This window comes from Egretta garzetta, unplaced genomic scaffold (genome assembly GCF_000687185.1).
Source record: "Egretta garzetta isolate BGI_Z169 unplaced genomic scaffold, ASM68718v1 scaffold486, whole genome shotgun sequence".
NCBI lineage: Eukaryota > Metazoa > Chordata > Aves > Pelecaniformes > Ardeidae > Egretta > Egretta garzetta.
Window position 1 is genome coordinate 360,091 of NW_009260126.1, and position 11,591 is coordinate 371,681.

The following is an 11,591-nucleotide window of genomic DNA, read 5'->3' on the forward strand; positions in this document are numbered from 1 at the left end:
GCTGCATGACAAAACTTTAATGGGAAGATGCATTTTATGGACACCAGACAGTGATAAAATCGTATAACCAGTGAATGCAGAGATTCATCTTTATTTATAGGTTCCTACTCAAATTGTTTGATATCTTCAACTCTCTTTACAACCCATCATTTCTGCAGATTTCTATGCAGGAAGAGCTATCTCAATGCCATTACACTTTGTGTCATGCATCTCTCATGTTAAATTTCAGGCTGAGTGCAGACAGTACAGGACAATAGCCTGACATTCATAAAAATTGTCAAAGCATCACAGTAACTAAAGAACAATTCCAAAAATAACTTAATTGTGTTAATGCCCTACCTACACTGACAGCATTGTTGCTGTATTAGTTTCATCCACAGAAAATGCAAGAATAGAAAAATAATACCAAAAAACTAATATAAAATAAATTACAGAATCAGTTTTCATAAACACAAATGGTCACATTTCTAAAAATGAAAACAGTAAATACATTCCTTTCTCAGGTTAAAATAACATAATGTACAGCTTAAATAAGAAGTGTTGGATACTTATCAGAAATAAGTTCTGCCTTACAATCCAAAAATTCTTATTTCTTCTCATCACACACAGCCATTTTACTCTTAGAGTTTTTAACATACTGTCAGCTCCTGACAGATACCACTGGCTTTTCCAAGACTGTCAAAGTTATCCCTGAGAGTCAAATACAAATAGGGTTATAAAAATAAAGTTTTAAAGTATTTTAAAATGTAAAGAGCCAGAGTGCAAATCGCCTGCATAAACTGCACCTTGCTGTGCCATCAAGAGACAGAAAGCTGCAGGATGCTGCTCCTTCGGGCACCGCTCTCTGCATTTCACCAGAGCCCGCAGCTTACAGGCAAGGCACTTCAGGAGCCCTCCGAGGAAGGCTGCCGTAGAACCACACCCGCTCAGGGAAGGCTTCTCCTCTGCACCAGTCCTTACACCACCTTCATCACCACAGTATTCCCCACAGCACACTCAGCACCCCAAAGCCACGCCATGCGGACCACCAGCTTTTCCTCACTCTCACCACACCATGCCTTCAGCAGCCCCATTAGAGCCCTGGTTGTGTCCAACTGCTCAGCCCTGCACACTGCGGAGTCCCTACATACCTGACAAAACTGGGAACCTCCTGGCAAACTGGGTGTTTCTAAGGTCCCCTGGCAGCCCACACCGGTTCCTGCGCACCACATCCTTGAAATGGTGGTACCTCTCCCCGCAGGTAACCAGATTCCCCTTCCCTCCTCGGTGTAAGTACCAATGTCTCCACACAATCCCACCAATACCACTAGCAGCCCCTGTGTGCTTTTGCTCCTACTTCACAGGAACTTACGCAAACCATAAAGCTAGCCTGCAATGGGAACCAGAAGAATATACAATTTGCCGCTCAAAAGCACACACACATTTGCTCATTTGAGATCTCTCTCACCACACTATGATTGAGATTTTCCTGCAAAGGTACAGGTTAAAGGGATGGCAATTCTGCTCTCCAAAGATGCTACTCTAGACAAGGAAAAGACCTGGTTCACTGTATATACTATACGTTGAAAGCAAAATACCTGGCCATGCCTATTCAACTAGGCATCTCCCAGCGCTTTCCTTTGAGGCTTCAGGAGAATACTGCTCTCCTTTGAGTTCCCTTCAAGCCTCCTAAATATTCTCTCTTACTACTCCCAGCATCCAAGGAGACACTGAATATTCATGCATGAATACTCTGTGTTGTATCACCAGATGCTTCCTCCTTCCATGGAATGGATTTCATCTCGTTTCTCATATTGAAACAGGTTGGCAAAGCCTGCCTAGACTACTAGGACAAGCAGAAACTACATTTGCTCAAAGCTGTGCATTTGAAATACTTGAGGAGCAAAGACCTTTTCTTTTGTCTTCCAGATCTTCAAAGAAATGAGCAAAAGAGTTCCAATAATCTCACCAAGGAAAGAAATATGGACTAAGCTGAGGATATTTACATATTCCTATTGGGGGTTTCAAGACCTGTTCATGTTCATGCTGAGGTTAAAGTGTGTAAACACTGCCTTTAGAAGCCAGTCAATCACTTACTTCAGCAAGGTACTTAATTCCCCTCTCATAATCAGATCTAGCTTCAAGAAATGTAGAAAACAGGAAATTCAAAGAGCTCCTACAAGCCAACAGTCACCAAAGTGATTTTCTTTTGTGCGAAGTCCAATCTGATTATGAAAATGCAGAAGTGGAAATCAGCAACTAGTATCTATGCACTCCTGATAACGTGTTATCTGACTGGAAGCCAGCCTAGTTGTCTCTGCAAAGAAAATCTGCAGACAGAAATGTCAAAGAACACAAACACTGTACATGCTCATATTAGATTTATTTTTGTCAAACTATTTTCATTTTGTTAAATGCAGCTAAAATAGATGCCTGTGTTGTTTGGTTTTTTCCTTGCAACAGGCAAAGGGCCACAAATTCTCACTGGGGAAATAAGAGTTAGTCTTGATTTATAACTGTAAAAACAATATTATATCTCGGGCTATTACTTTAATGTATCACCTTGCAGAAAAAAAATATAGTTGTGCATGTGACAATCTAGCGTAGGTTAAAATTAACAATATGGTTTTACTATTCTGTTATCGAAAGGCTCAACCTCATATCAGAAAACCAGAACTAAGCCAAAAAATTACAACAGGAAACAGAATACATCATAATCAAATAAAAAGGTTTTGATGTGTTTCGTTTACTTCAGTGGGAACAGAATCAGATTGCAAGACTCCTATTAACTTAATAGGATCTGATTTTTATTGTTTATGAAATCGGGTGAACGTGAAAGATAAATAACATGAAGTATCTCCTTTTTTTTTTAAATAAACTGCAGTGATACGGGAGGTAAGAGCTAATAAGAGCATTGTAAATAGTCAAGAGAAAACAACATTTTTAATATTTTGTAAATTAAATTACCTTTGTAGAAATGTGTAATCTCAAACACAGAAATGTCAGAAAAAGACATAGTGTTAAATTAGAAAAATATGTAGAGATATGCACAGATTTAGGAATAGAACCAGGATTAGAGACCTCAGGCAGTAGGAATTGGGGATGCCAGACAGGATTAATTCATGGGAGAAGCCACTAATTCACATGCCACAAACCCCCAAAGGAAAAAGCAGTGAATATGTTGGCTAGGTCAGAGACGCTAACTTATGTTTTGATAAACAATTTAAAAAATGCTATATATGGATCCTACAAAAGATAAGTAATTTACCAGGTAAAAAAAAGAAAGCAAATGATAATGAAAAAAAGAAGCAAATGATAATTAAAGTGTCAGGGACCTGCTACCCATAACACAGCTCTTACATTGGTTCAAAAGTTCAAGAACTGCAAAAAGGAATGGGGAAACATTGAATTCTTGATTAGAAGAATTTGGGGGTTATGAAAGTTTGGGCAAAATTAATTCGTTATGGCACGGTATTTTCTAATTCTACAGCCCCTCTTCACAGAAGTAGCAGAAAGAGAAGGTATAGGGAAACCTAAATGACCTTAAGCACCCAGACAAGGAAGCTCTGTTTCTCTGGATCCTGAGAACTCATGTGGAAAAACACCAACCTTCCTCCCCCACCTTTGCTGATAGCAACTTTTCCAAAGGAGACCCCTGCAGCCCATTCTCTCTGATGTCTCTGCCCCATCCCTGGGAAGGATAAAATAACGGGGAGGGGCCGGAGAGCTGCCATCAATACTCTGAGCAGGTTTTAGGCTGGGGGAAGTCTCCCCTCGTAAAAGTCTCTCATCTCTTGATGGAAGTGTTTTGCATACTGGACTTCATTCTTTCCCAGCATCAGCTTTCTGATCTGTGAACGCCAATGATACAGGATGCCTAAAAGACTTTGAAAAACTCAGAGGAAGAAGGAAAAACTACTAACTAACCAAATCGCCCTCTGAACAACACAGAGATCCTGGAGGGAGACCCAGAGCCATCTCCATGAAATCCTACAGAAAGAGCGTACATGAGACTGCCTAATTTAAATGCCACCAGCACACACACCCTTCTGAGAATTCCAGTCGTGACTTTTTAAATACCATAAAATGCCACCTTACTGACCACGATTGTTTGTATTTGTACTTACAGCTTATTCAGTATGCAAACCAAACATGCTAACTGCGTGTGCTGTGCTGCCCAGGTCATAACGTGGAATGAGATACTCCAGTAAAGAAGCAGTAAAGTGCTGTGCTGTCTACTGAACTCTTGGTTTTAATTTACAAATTGACCATAATAAATATTAATATACCCTTTCCTAAATATAAGCTTCCAGATACCTTTTGCAACAGCAGATTTCCAGAGTTTTTGAAGAGTAAACAGCCGCTCATGGGAACAGCAGAATGAGGAAACACTCCTTTTCACATACAACCATACGAGCCAGTTTCTTTCTCTCATTTCTTAATGATACACAAGGCACTTTGCAAAAACAGTTTGTTTTCTACACAAAAAAGAAATATTGGCAAAATAATTAATTTCTACCCATCTTGCATTTTAGCAACTAGAAACAAGACTAACTAGCAGCATGTGGACCAATTGTCCACGGATTACCAGCAAAACCTACATGTTTTAAGAAATATTCTGATTTATGTAGCCTGTTCTTTACATTTTTTTCTGAACATAACAGATGTAAAATAAAGACAAAAAGATACACAAAGCTGAACAATGGGATAAGCCTGCGATTAACTAGGCAACTTAAAAGTGGATCCATGGGAGAAGAGTGTTATGTCATCCTAAATACGTTGATCTAAATAGTCAATTCTTTTCAATATTAAGTATTCTATTTACACCACTTCACTGATATGGCTTAAAGCATTTTATTCAACTTTAGTGGCTCCCCATTTTGTGTTGAAATGAATGGGCCATTTCAGAAACATTTATTCTGTCAGTATTTCTACAGGTGCGTGAAGCTACAGTTGTTATGCAGGATATTTTCTGACAACACGCCAGAGATGACCACTGTACTGCATCAGCTGATACCGAGATAAGAAGATATCTTCCAGCTGCAAGGCTCAATGTCAAATACAATACAAATTCAAGAGGCAAACAGTTCCCCAGGTAGTAAAAAGCTGTAGATAGCTTTAACAAGTGACTAATTCAAGCATCTATCCTTAATTTGGTGTGAAACTCGCCTCGGAAATCCAATCAACAGATTTTGCATTTACTGTAGTTGTGACAGAAGTCAATGGCCTTAAAATGTTTTCACCTCTCAGAAGTTGTTAAGGTTTAAGCAAAAATGTCTGTTTAAGTAAAATCTTTACATCAGAATAACTAACCCAAATCTGTTACTCTCTAAAATGCACCACACAAGCCTTCAGTAATTTGAAGAGCTGCCTACCAGCAAGAAATTCACACTCTTGAGGCAGAAACAGCACAGCAGACATAGTAGTTCTGAAGAAAATTCAGACCTAGACATGCCCAAAACAAAAACCAAGGCAGCCCCGTCCTTCAGCCGGGAAGGCTCACAGTCCTGGATTTGGCCACGTGAGGTGTCAGAGGACTAACTTTAACTTTATACACGGAGTTGAATTAGGAACTTAAGGTGTGGATGGAAGGGAAGGTAGATCAGACCCTCGAATACTCAGGATATGTCATCACAAGTACATCAACCACTGAATTCGCATTCCTATTTTAGCCATCTATTTTTTTTTCTAAATTACACCTTCTTTGCAAATTTAGTAGTGATTCAAATGCAAAATTCATGCTCATTAGTATCTAAATAAATGATACCCGATGCCCTGGGCTTGACAGCTAGTACTATGATAAATAATTTTGTGGGTTTAGAGTTTTCTGTGGTGTTGGACATTGTTTTAAGTTTCATATAGAACACTTAGCTTGTCCTTCTAGTTCTAGACTACCTATACCACTAGTCCCAGTATAACATAGGCCACTTGAAAATATAAAACAGAGCTTCACTTTAGTAACACGACTGCATCACTTGTTCCGTTAACATAACAGGAACTGGAGAGAAACTACAAACTTAGTAACAGGTTTAGCAATATATTCCTGATTTTTCTTTTAAATCAACATACTGATGCTTGAATGATTAATGAGGAAGTGGCATCCTGTTTCCGTAGAGGATGCAATTTTGAACATCTTTCAGTATAGAATTAGATCAGCCTCAACTGCTTTTAAAAACTGTCCTCCATTTCTTAGACTTACATATGCTTCAAAAGACTTAGGTAACACACCAAACAGTCATCTTGGCCAATGTTTTTCCCCTTTTATGTACCACAGAAGACAACTGTTGTGATTTTCTATACTGTCTCAGATGGCAAAAGCATTACGCTTGATACACACCAAGTCATACAGTACCACAGAGTGGCCTTCGTGAGATGAAAGGGTTAATCACTGCTTTCAATTACACCCAAGTAATGAGAGTGAATACTGCAGCAATATCTATAAACACAATGACGACATTAGCAGAGCACCAGTTATGAAACCCCTGCCAACACTGCTTGTACAGGGGTTTGTTTTGTTTTGTTTTAATCAAGATATAAAAATCTTACCCAGTTTTGCTGTTTGGGGTATTTGCAGAGCCCTGCAAAAAATCTGTAAGACTAGGCAGCTTTAAAGAATGTAACATGCAGTAGTAACCATGACGATAAGAAAAATGTTTTTGCTAGTCTTTTTCTTTCAGATAACAATACTTCCAAATACTGGTGTTTTTCCACTGTATTGCAACTTTTGTTTGCCGCTCCCTGTGAATCTAGGCCTCCAGCCCTTGTGAACCTGAAACTTCTGACAAAGTGAACAGCAATTTGGGGTGCACTGGTAACACAGAATGAGCACCTTAAGTGACTGTGGTAGGATGGGCGTCACTTGTTGGCAACTACGTCTTATTTCACTGTTGCACAGAATAGATAGAAAAAAATTATTACATTTTTTAGATAATTACTTTGCAAGTATATGGGGAATCTAAAAAAATAACAGAAAAGCAGAGCGTACATAGGGTATTTCTATGGAGATCATAAAACTGCTGAAGTCGGTTAGAATTTGGCCCTCAGCAGGCTGACCGTAAACTTTAAGAAACCCCTCTGCATTGATTTTTGTCTTGGTCTTGTATTAAGTTGGGATTTTTAAGCAAGAAAAACTAAAATAAATCAAGATTCTTCAGAAATTAAGCTTTGTTCTCTACTGTTTCTCCAACAGACTTGCTCACCAACCTAGAATAATGCTTTCAAAAGACATCTGTGATTTGGATCTGAAGTCACATTTTGAAAAGTGACTAAAGGGCTGATTTTCAAAGGTATTAAGATACCTAAAGATGCATTAAGCACTTAGAAATTTTAAAACCGCCTGGGCATCTAACGCCTATTTAAATCACTTAGTCCTTTCTGAAAGTCCCAATGGGCAGTTATCTACATTTTATGTGTCTATATGCCTTTGAAAATCTGTACCATTAAATACTTAACAGCCTAAGTCCCCCTGGCTTTTAATGAGACTTAGAGTCCTAAAAAGTGTAAGTACTTCTAAAAATTAGTCAAGCCACTCTCTCTGGTCTTCTCTTCTTTCTTTTAAAGAGCCATCTACTAATGCTTATCCATAGCATGTCAGCTAAGTACAGCTTCAGCACTGTCAGACTTACACATGACTCCGTGCACATTTAATTTTTTAATGTAACTAAACAAATAAAGGTCCTGAGTACAGACTGCATCCTCATAAGACTTTCCGAAACTCTGAAAATGAATTCCAACCTGTAACACCTATGAATGCCCCAAAGTCATTGTTTCAGTAAATATGACCCCAAATGAGCATAATTTAGGCTGATAAAAACCAAACAGCATAGTTGAATTACCAAGCAACATATTCAAATTGCTACAGATAAGTTCTGAAAGACAGTCACACAGCACCAAAAAATGTTCAGAGAAAAACTAGAAAAAGAAGGAAGTTGTGAACAGGCTCTTCAAACAGGCAGCAGTTCCAGAAAAGAAGACAAGCCTTAATTCTGAAATTTCTTTTTTAAACAAAAATGTATGAAACTATAAAGCATTCCCTTATGCAAACATTTGAAGGATTTATCTTCTGATCTTCTTTAATGTCAGTGGGAGGTAACCTGCGCTGACCACATTCCCAAAAAGGAACTGATTTGTAAATTAGGAACGCAGGGAATCAGATTGCCACCTACAGGAAAATTTAGCATTTATTGTCAAGAATGACTCAAAAAGAATACAAATTGCCATCCTGCCAAGCACTCTTTCAGTTTTAGTTATTATTTCAAAACCGATTAGTATTTTCCTTTGTGCAACTGTTATCATGAACTTCCTAAATCCAGAAAGCCATTAACATCTCTTTTTATTTAAGAGAGAACTGCTCGAAAGTTCCATAATTCAACTACAAAGCAGCAGATTGTAATCATGTTTCAATTAAAGAATTTTAAGTCTGCTTACCTGATACAATTGGTGCTAGCCTGAATATATCTGATAGTCTGCTGTTAACTGGCTCGTAAGGGGAATCTTCAAGCAAGTCATTTCCTAAAGATAAAAAATATATGCATTTTTTTCTTATATGAGAATTCAGGATAAGAATTTGTTGTTTACTTTTACTCTGAAATGAAGTTACTCTGTAAAAGCAAAGGGTACACCCCTTTAATCTGTTTATGTGGCTATTTCTCCTCAAAGCATTATCTACAAATACACCTGAAAGCAGCCAGTTGTTTATCCCTGACACGAGCTCTTTCCTCTCCTTCCTCCATGGATAAGATCATAATTTGCAGAGACAGGCTGTGACATCACAGGGACTGTCCCATCTCCTGCCAGCGGGAGAGCAGCTGTAGCAGGGATGTTCCTCCTCATTCACCCTCCCAGCAGAGCTCTTCTGTAGAGGAGCAGCCCAGGTAACGGCCAAAACCTGGCATCTTTGGAATAAAGCACTCCTAACAAGATGCTGTTGGAAGGGAAACTTTTTACAATGTAGAAAATGTCCAAGGGTAGTGTAATTTACTATGGAAGTCAGAACAAAAAAATATATATTGATTCATTAAAACGTTCCACTTAATGCCTGGATAAATGAACAGAAAGGGATGCCTTCCCTTTTTGCAGAAGCAGCTACAGAAAAGAGTTAAATGGGGACCGTGCTGAAGTGAAAGATTGCATCTTCAACGCCAGGGCTGGAGCAAAACCAGGCTAAAAACGATATAGCCCACATAAGGACCTGACTGTTCTCAGTAGACTACAGGGAATTTGCCAGTGACATCAAGAACAGAAGTCCCGAGTCAATCACTGTCACATCCCTCCTAACTGGCACTTCTACACGCTCTGGGAAGCACAAACTTCTTGGGGTTTTTTTTCTGCCTCAGCACATCCAGGGAATATTGCTAGTAAATACAGGAAAGGAAGGAATAAACTTTTCCTTAAGACAGTGCTCCTCTCCATACTACATTTAACTTTCACCAATGAGCTAAGAAACTAGTTCCAGTGTCCTGTGATCTTGTTAGGTGAGTCCTAATTAAGGAGTTTAAACATTATTAGGAAAATGTCTCCAAATGATTGTTTTTGTAGCTTTTGCACTTGCTAGTGCCCTTATCTTTTGACTGGGGTTTAGAAAGGTCAGCTGGGTCCCCTGGAGGAAACCCTCATCGTGGATTTCCCATCAACAGGAGACGGAGCAGCAGCTGTTCTTGAGTCGGATGAAAGGTCCTCAGTTTGCAGCTGAAGAGCACAGTGTGAATTATGGGGTCAGACTCTCGGTTTAGCCTCAGTGGCGGTCGCTAGCTGCGGACACAAGGGGCTGCAAAAATCACACACTGCATTAGGGGAGTGGAACGTTTCTTTGTTTTGCAACGTACCCTGTAAGCTCTGGTACATGCTCCAGTAAATGCGCAGGCAGTTTTTCTCCTTCTTCATGCCCCTCTTACAGCGGCAGTTGTACAGAGATTTCTGCTTGAGAGCTTCCATGGCGCTTTTGCATTCATCCTTTGCCTCCAGGCCTGTTGCCCGGCTGAAGTTGCTCTCTTTGCCGGCTACACACTGCCTCAGTGTCCTGTATTTAGTACTACAGCTCTGCTCCTTGAGACACTGATCGCTGGCTTTCACACAGTCAAGGCGGTCCCCTCCAGGCAGCCCACTCACTTCTGCGGACAAAAGTACATCTAGAGAGAGGAGACACAAACCAACAAACTCTGGTTGAGGCCGATTTAACCAGGGCTCCAAAGCAGGCATCTGGGAAGCACGGGGCACCTCCTCACGCAGCGCACGCAGCCAGCCCCACGGGCGGCACCTTGCAAACCTCAGGGCTCCATCCTGCACCTTAGGAAAAAAGCCCACCGGGTTTTCGCCGTCTTAGATCCACTTTTGTGGGAGTCCAAGGCAACAGTACGTTTTAACCCCGCTGGTTGATTTATGAGAAAACACAAAAAGGAAGGAAAACCCACAGGGGTTAATGTGCCTGACAAAACAAGCATTCGTTATTCCTGAGATCCACTTTACTGAAACAAATAACCCTTCCCTTCGAGTGTTTAACTGAGGGGTTAAATATTCGGCCTCACTTTCTGCAAGAGCTTTGCTGTAATTTCAATTACATCCACGAACAACCCGCTCGGAGAGATAAGTATCCTCACAGATTGATATTAGCCTCTTTTTGCGTCAGTCACTTTTTAAAGGCTGTACACATTTTTGCTTATTCTACGTGTGTAAAGGTAGAATTTATTACTCCCCCCCCTCTCCCCCCCTCGCATTTCTCTCCACGTATGGTGCTTTTGCAGGAGAACAAAGCAAATTACATTAACTCTCTCCTCTCCATCGTGCCCCCTGTCACGCTCCCTCAGACACACGCAGATGGAAACGCAAACATCTCCTGTGGAAAGGAAACCAGGTTGGGCTGCAAACCACTTGCAGTCGGGCAGGCTGCCAGGTCCAGGTGAAGATGCAGCAGTTTTTAATTAAACTGAAAAGTTTCCCTGTAACTTGCAAGAACCCAATTTAACAAGAGGCTACGCAGGCAAGTATCTAAGTCCGTAATCTCCCAGAGCTTTAAATGTAGGCTGGGTGAACTGATGTGAGGCAGAGCCGAAAAACTACTGGAAACTTCACTGTTCTGCCTAAACAATAGACTGACAACCGTCAGGCATCGGAGCCCATAAACCCCACGCTTTGCTTTATGGAGCGATGTACAGAGAGAAATCAGACGCCAGCAACTTACCCACTAAGGGCAAAGCGAAGTACAAGAGAGCGAGAAACATCTTGCTGTCTTCGGATGGTTTCCCCAAACGAGCTGATGTGCCACAACAAAGAGGATCAGCATGTAGATATTCCAAAACCGCCGAGGTCCAAAGACTCCAAGTTCAGATCCATTGAATTCAAGGGGAATAAAAAGAAAAAAAAAAAAAAAAAGAAAAAGAAAAAAACCAGAAACCCTCCCTCCTCTTCACCGCTACCACCACCAGCGGCAGGAGCAGCGACGCAAACGCTGAGCTTTTTCCCTCAGATTTCAGGTCTGAGCAACCTGAAAACACCAGCGCTGACTTCAGCGAGGGAGCGAGGGAGGCGCACGCGTGGGTATTTGTGCGTGTGCGAGCCCGCCAGCGGGGCAGGAGCGCCGGTCGCCTCCTTGGGTGGGCAGCGCTGTTCCCAGGGAG

At 40.7% G+C, this 11,591-nt stretch overlaps 1 protein-coding gene across 1 annotated transcript in view; it reads right to left on the reverse strand.

The window, feature by feature from the left end:
- GFRA1 (GDNF family receptor alpha 1) overlaps positions 1–11,591 on the reverse strand; it is a 150,962-nt gene that overhangs the window by 134,805 nt on the left and 4,566 nt on the right. Inside the window, exons 2-4 of the mRNA XM_009641405.2 lie at positions 11,156–11,227; positions 9,804–10,106; positions 8,407–8,490 (exon numbers count right to left, since the gene is read on the reverse strand). Of these exons, the coding sequence (XP_009639700.1) occupies positions 8,407–8,490; positions 9,804–10,106; positions 11,156–11,195 (427 nt within the window). The 5' untranslated portion in view covers positions 11,196–11,227. The remainder of the gene's footprint in view (positions 1–8,406; positions 8,491–9,803; positions 10,107–11,155; positions 11,228–11,591) is intronic.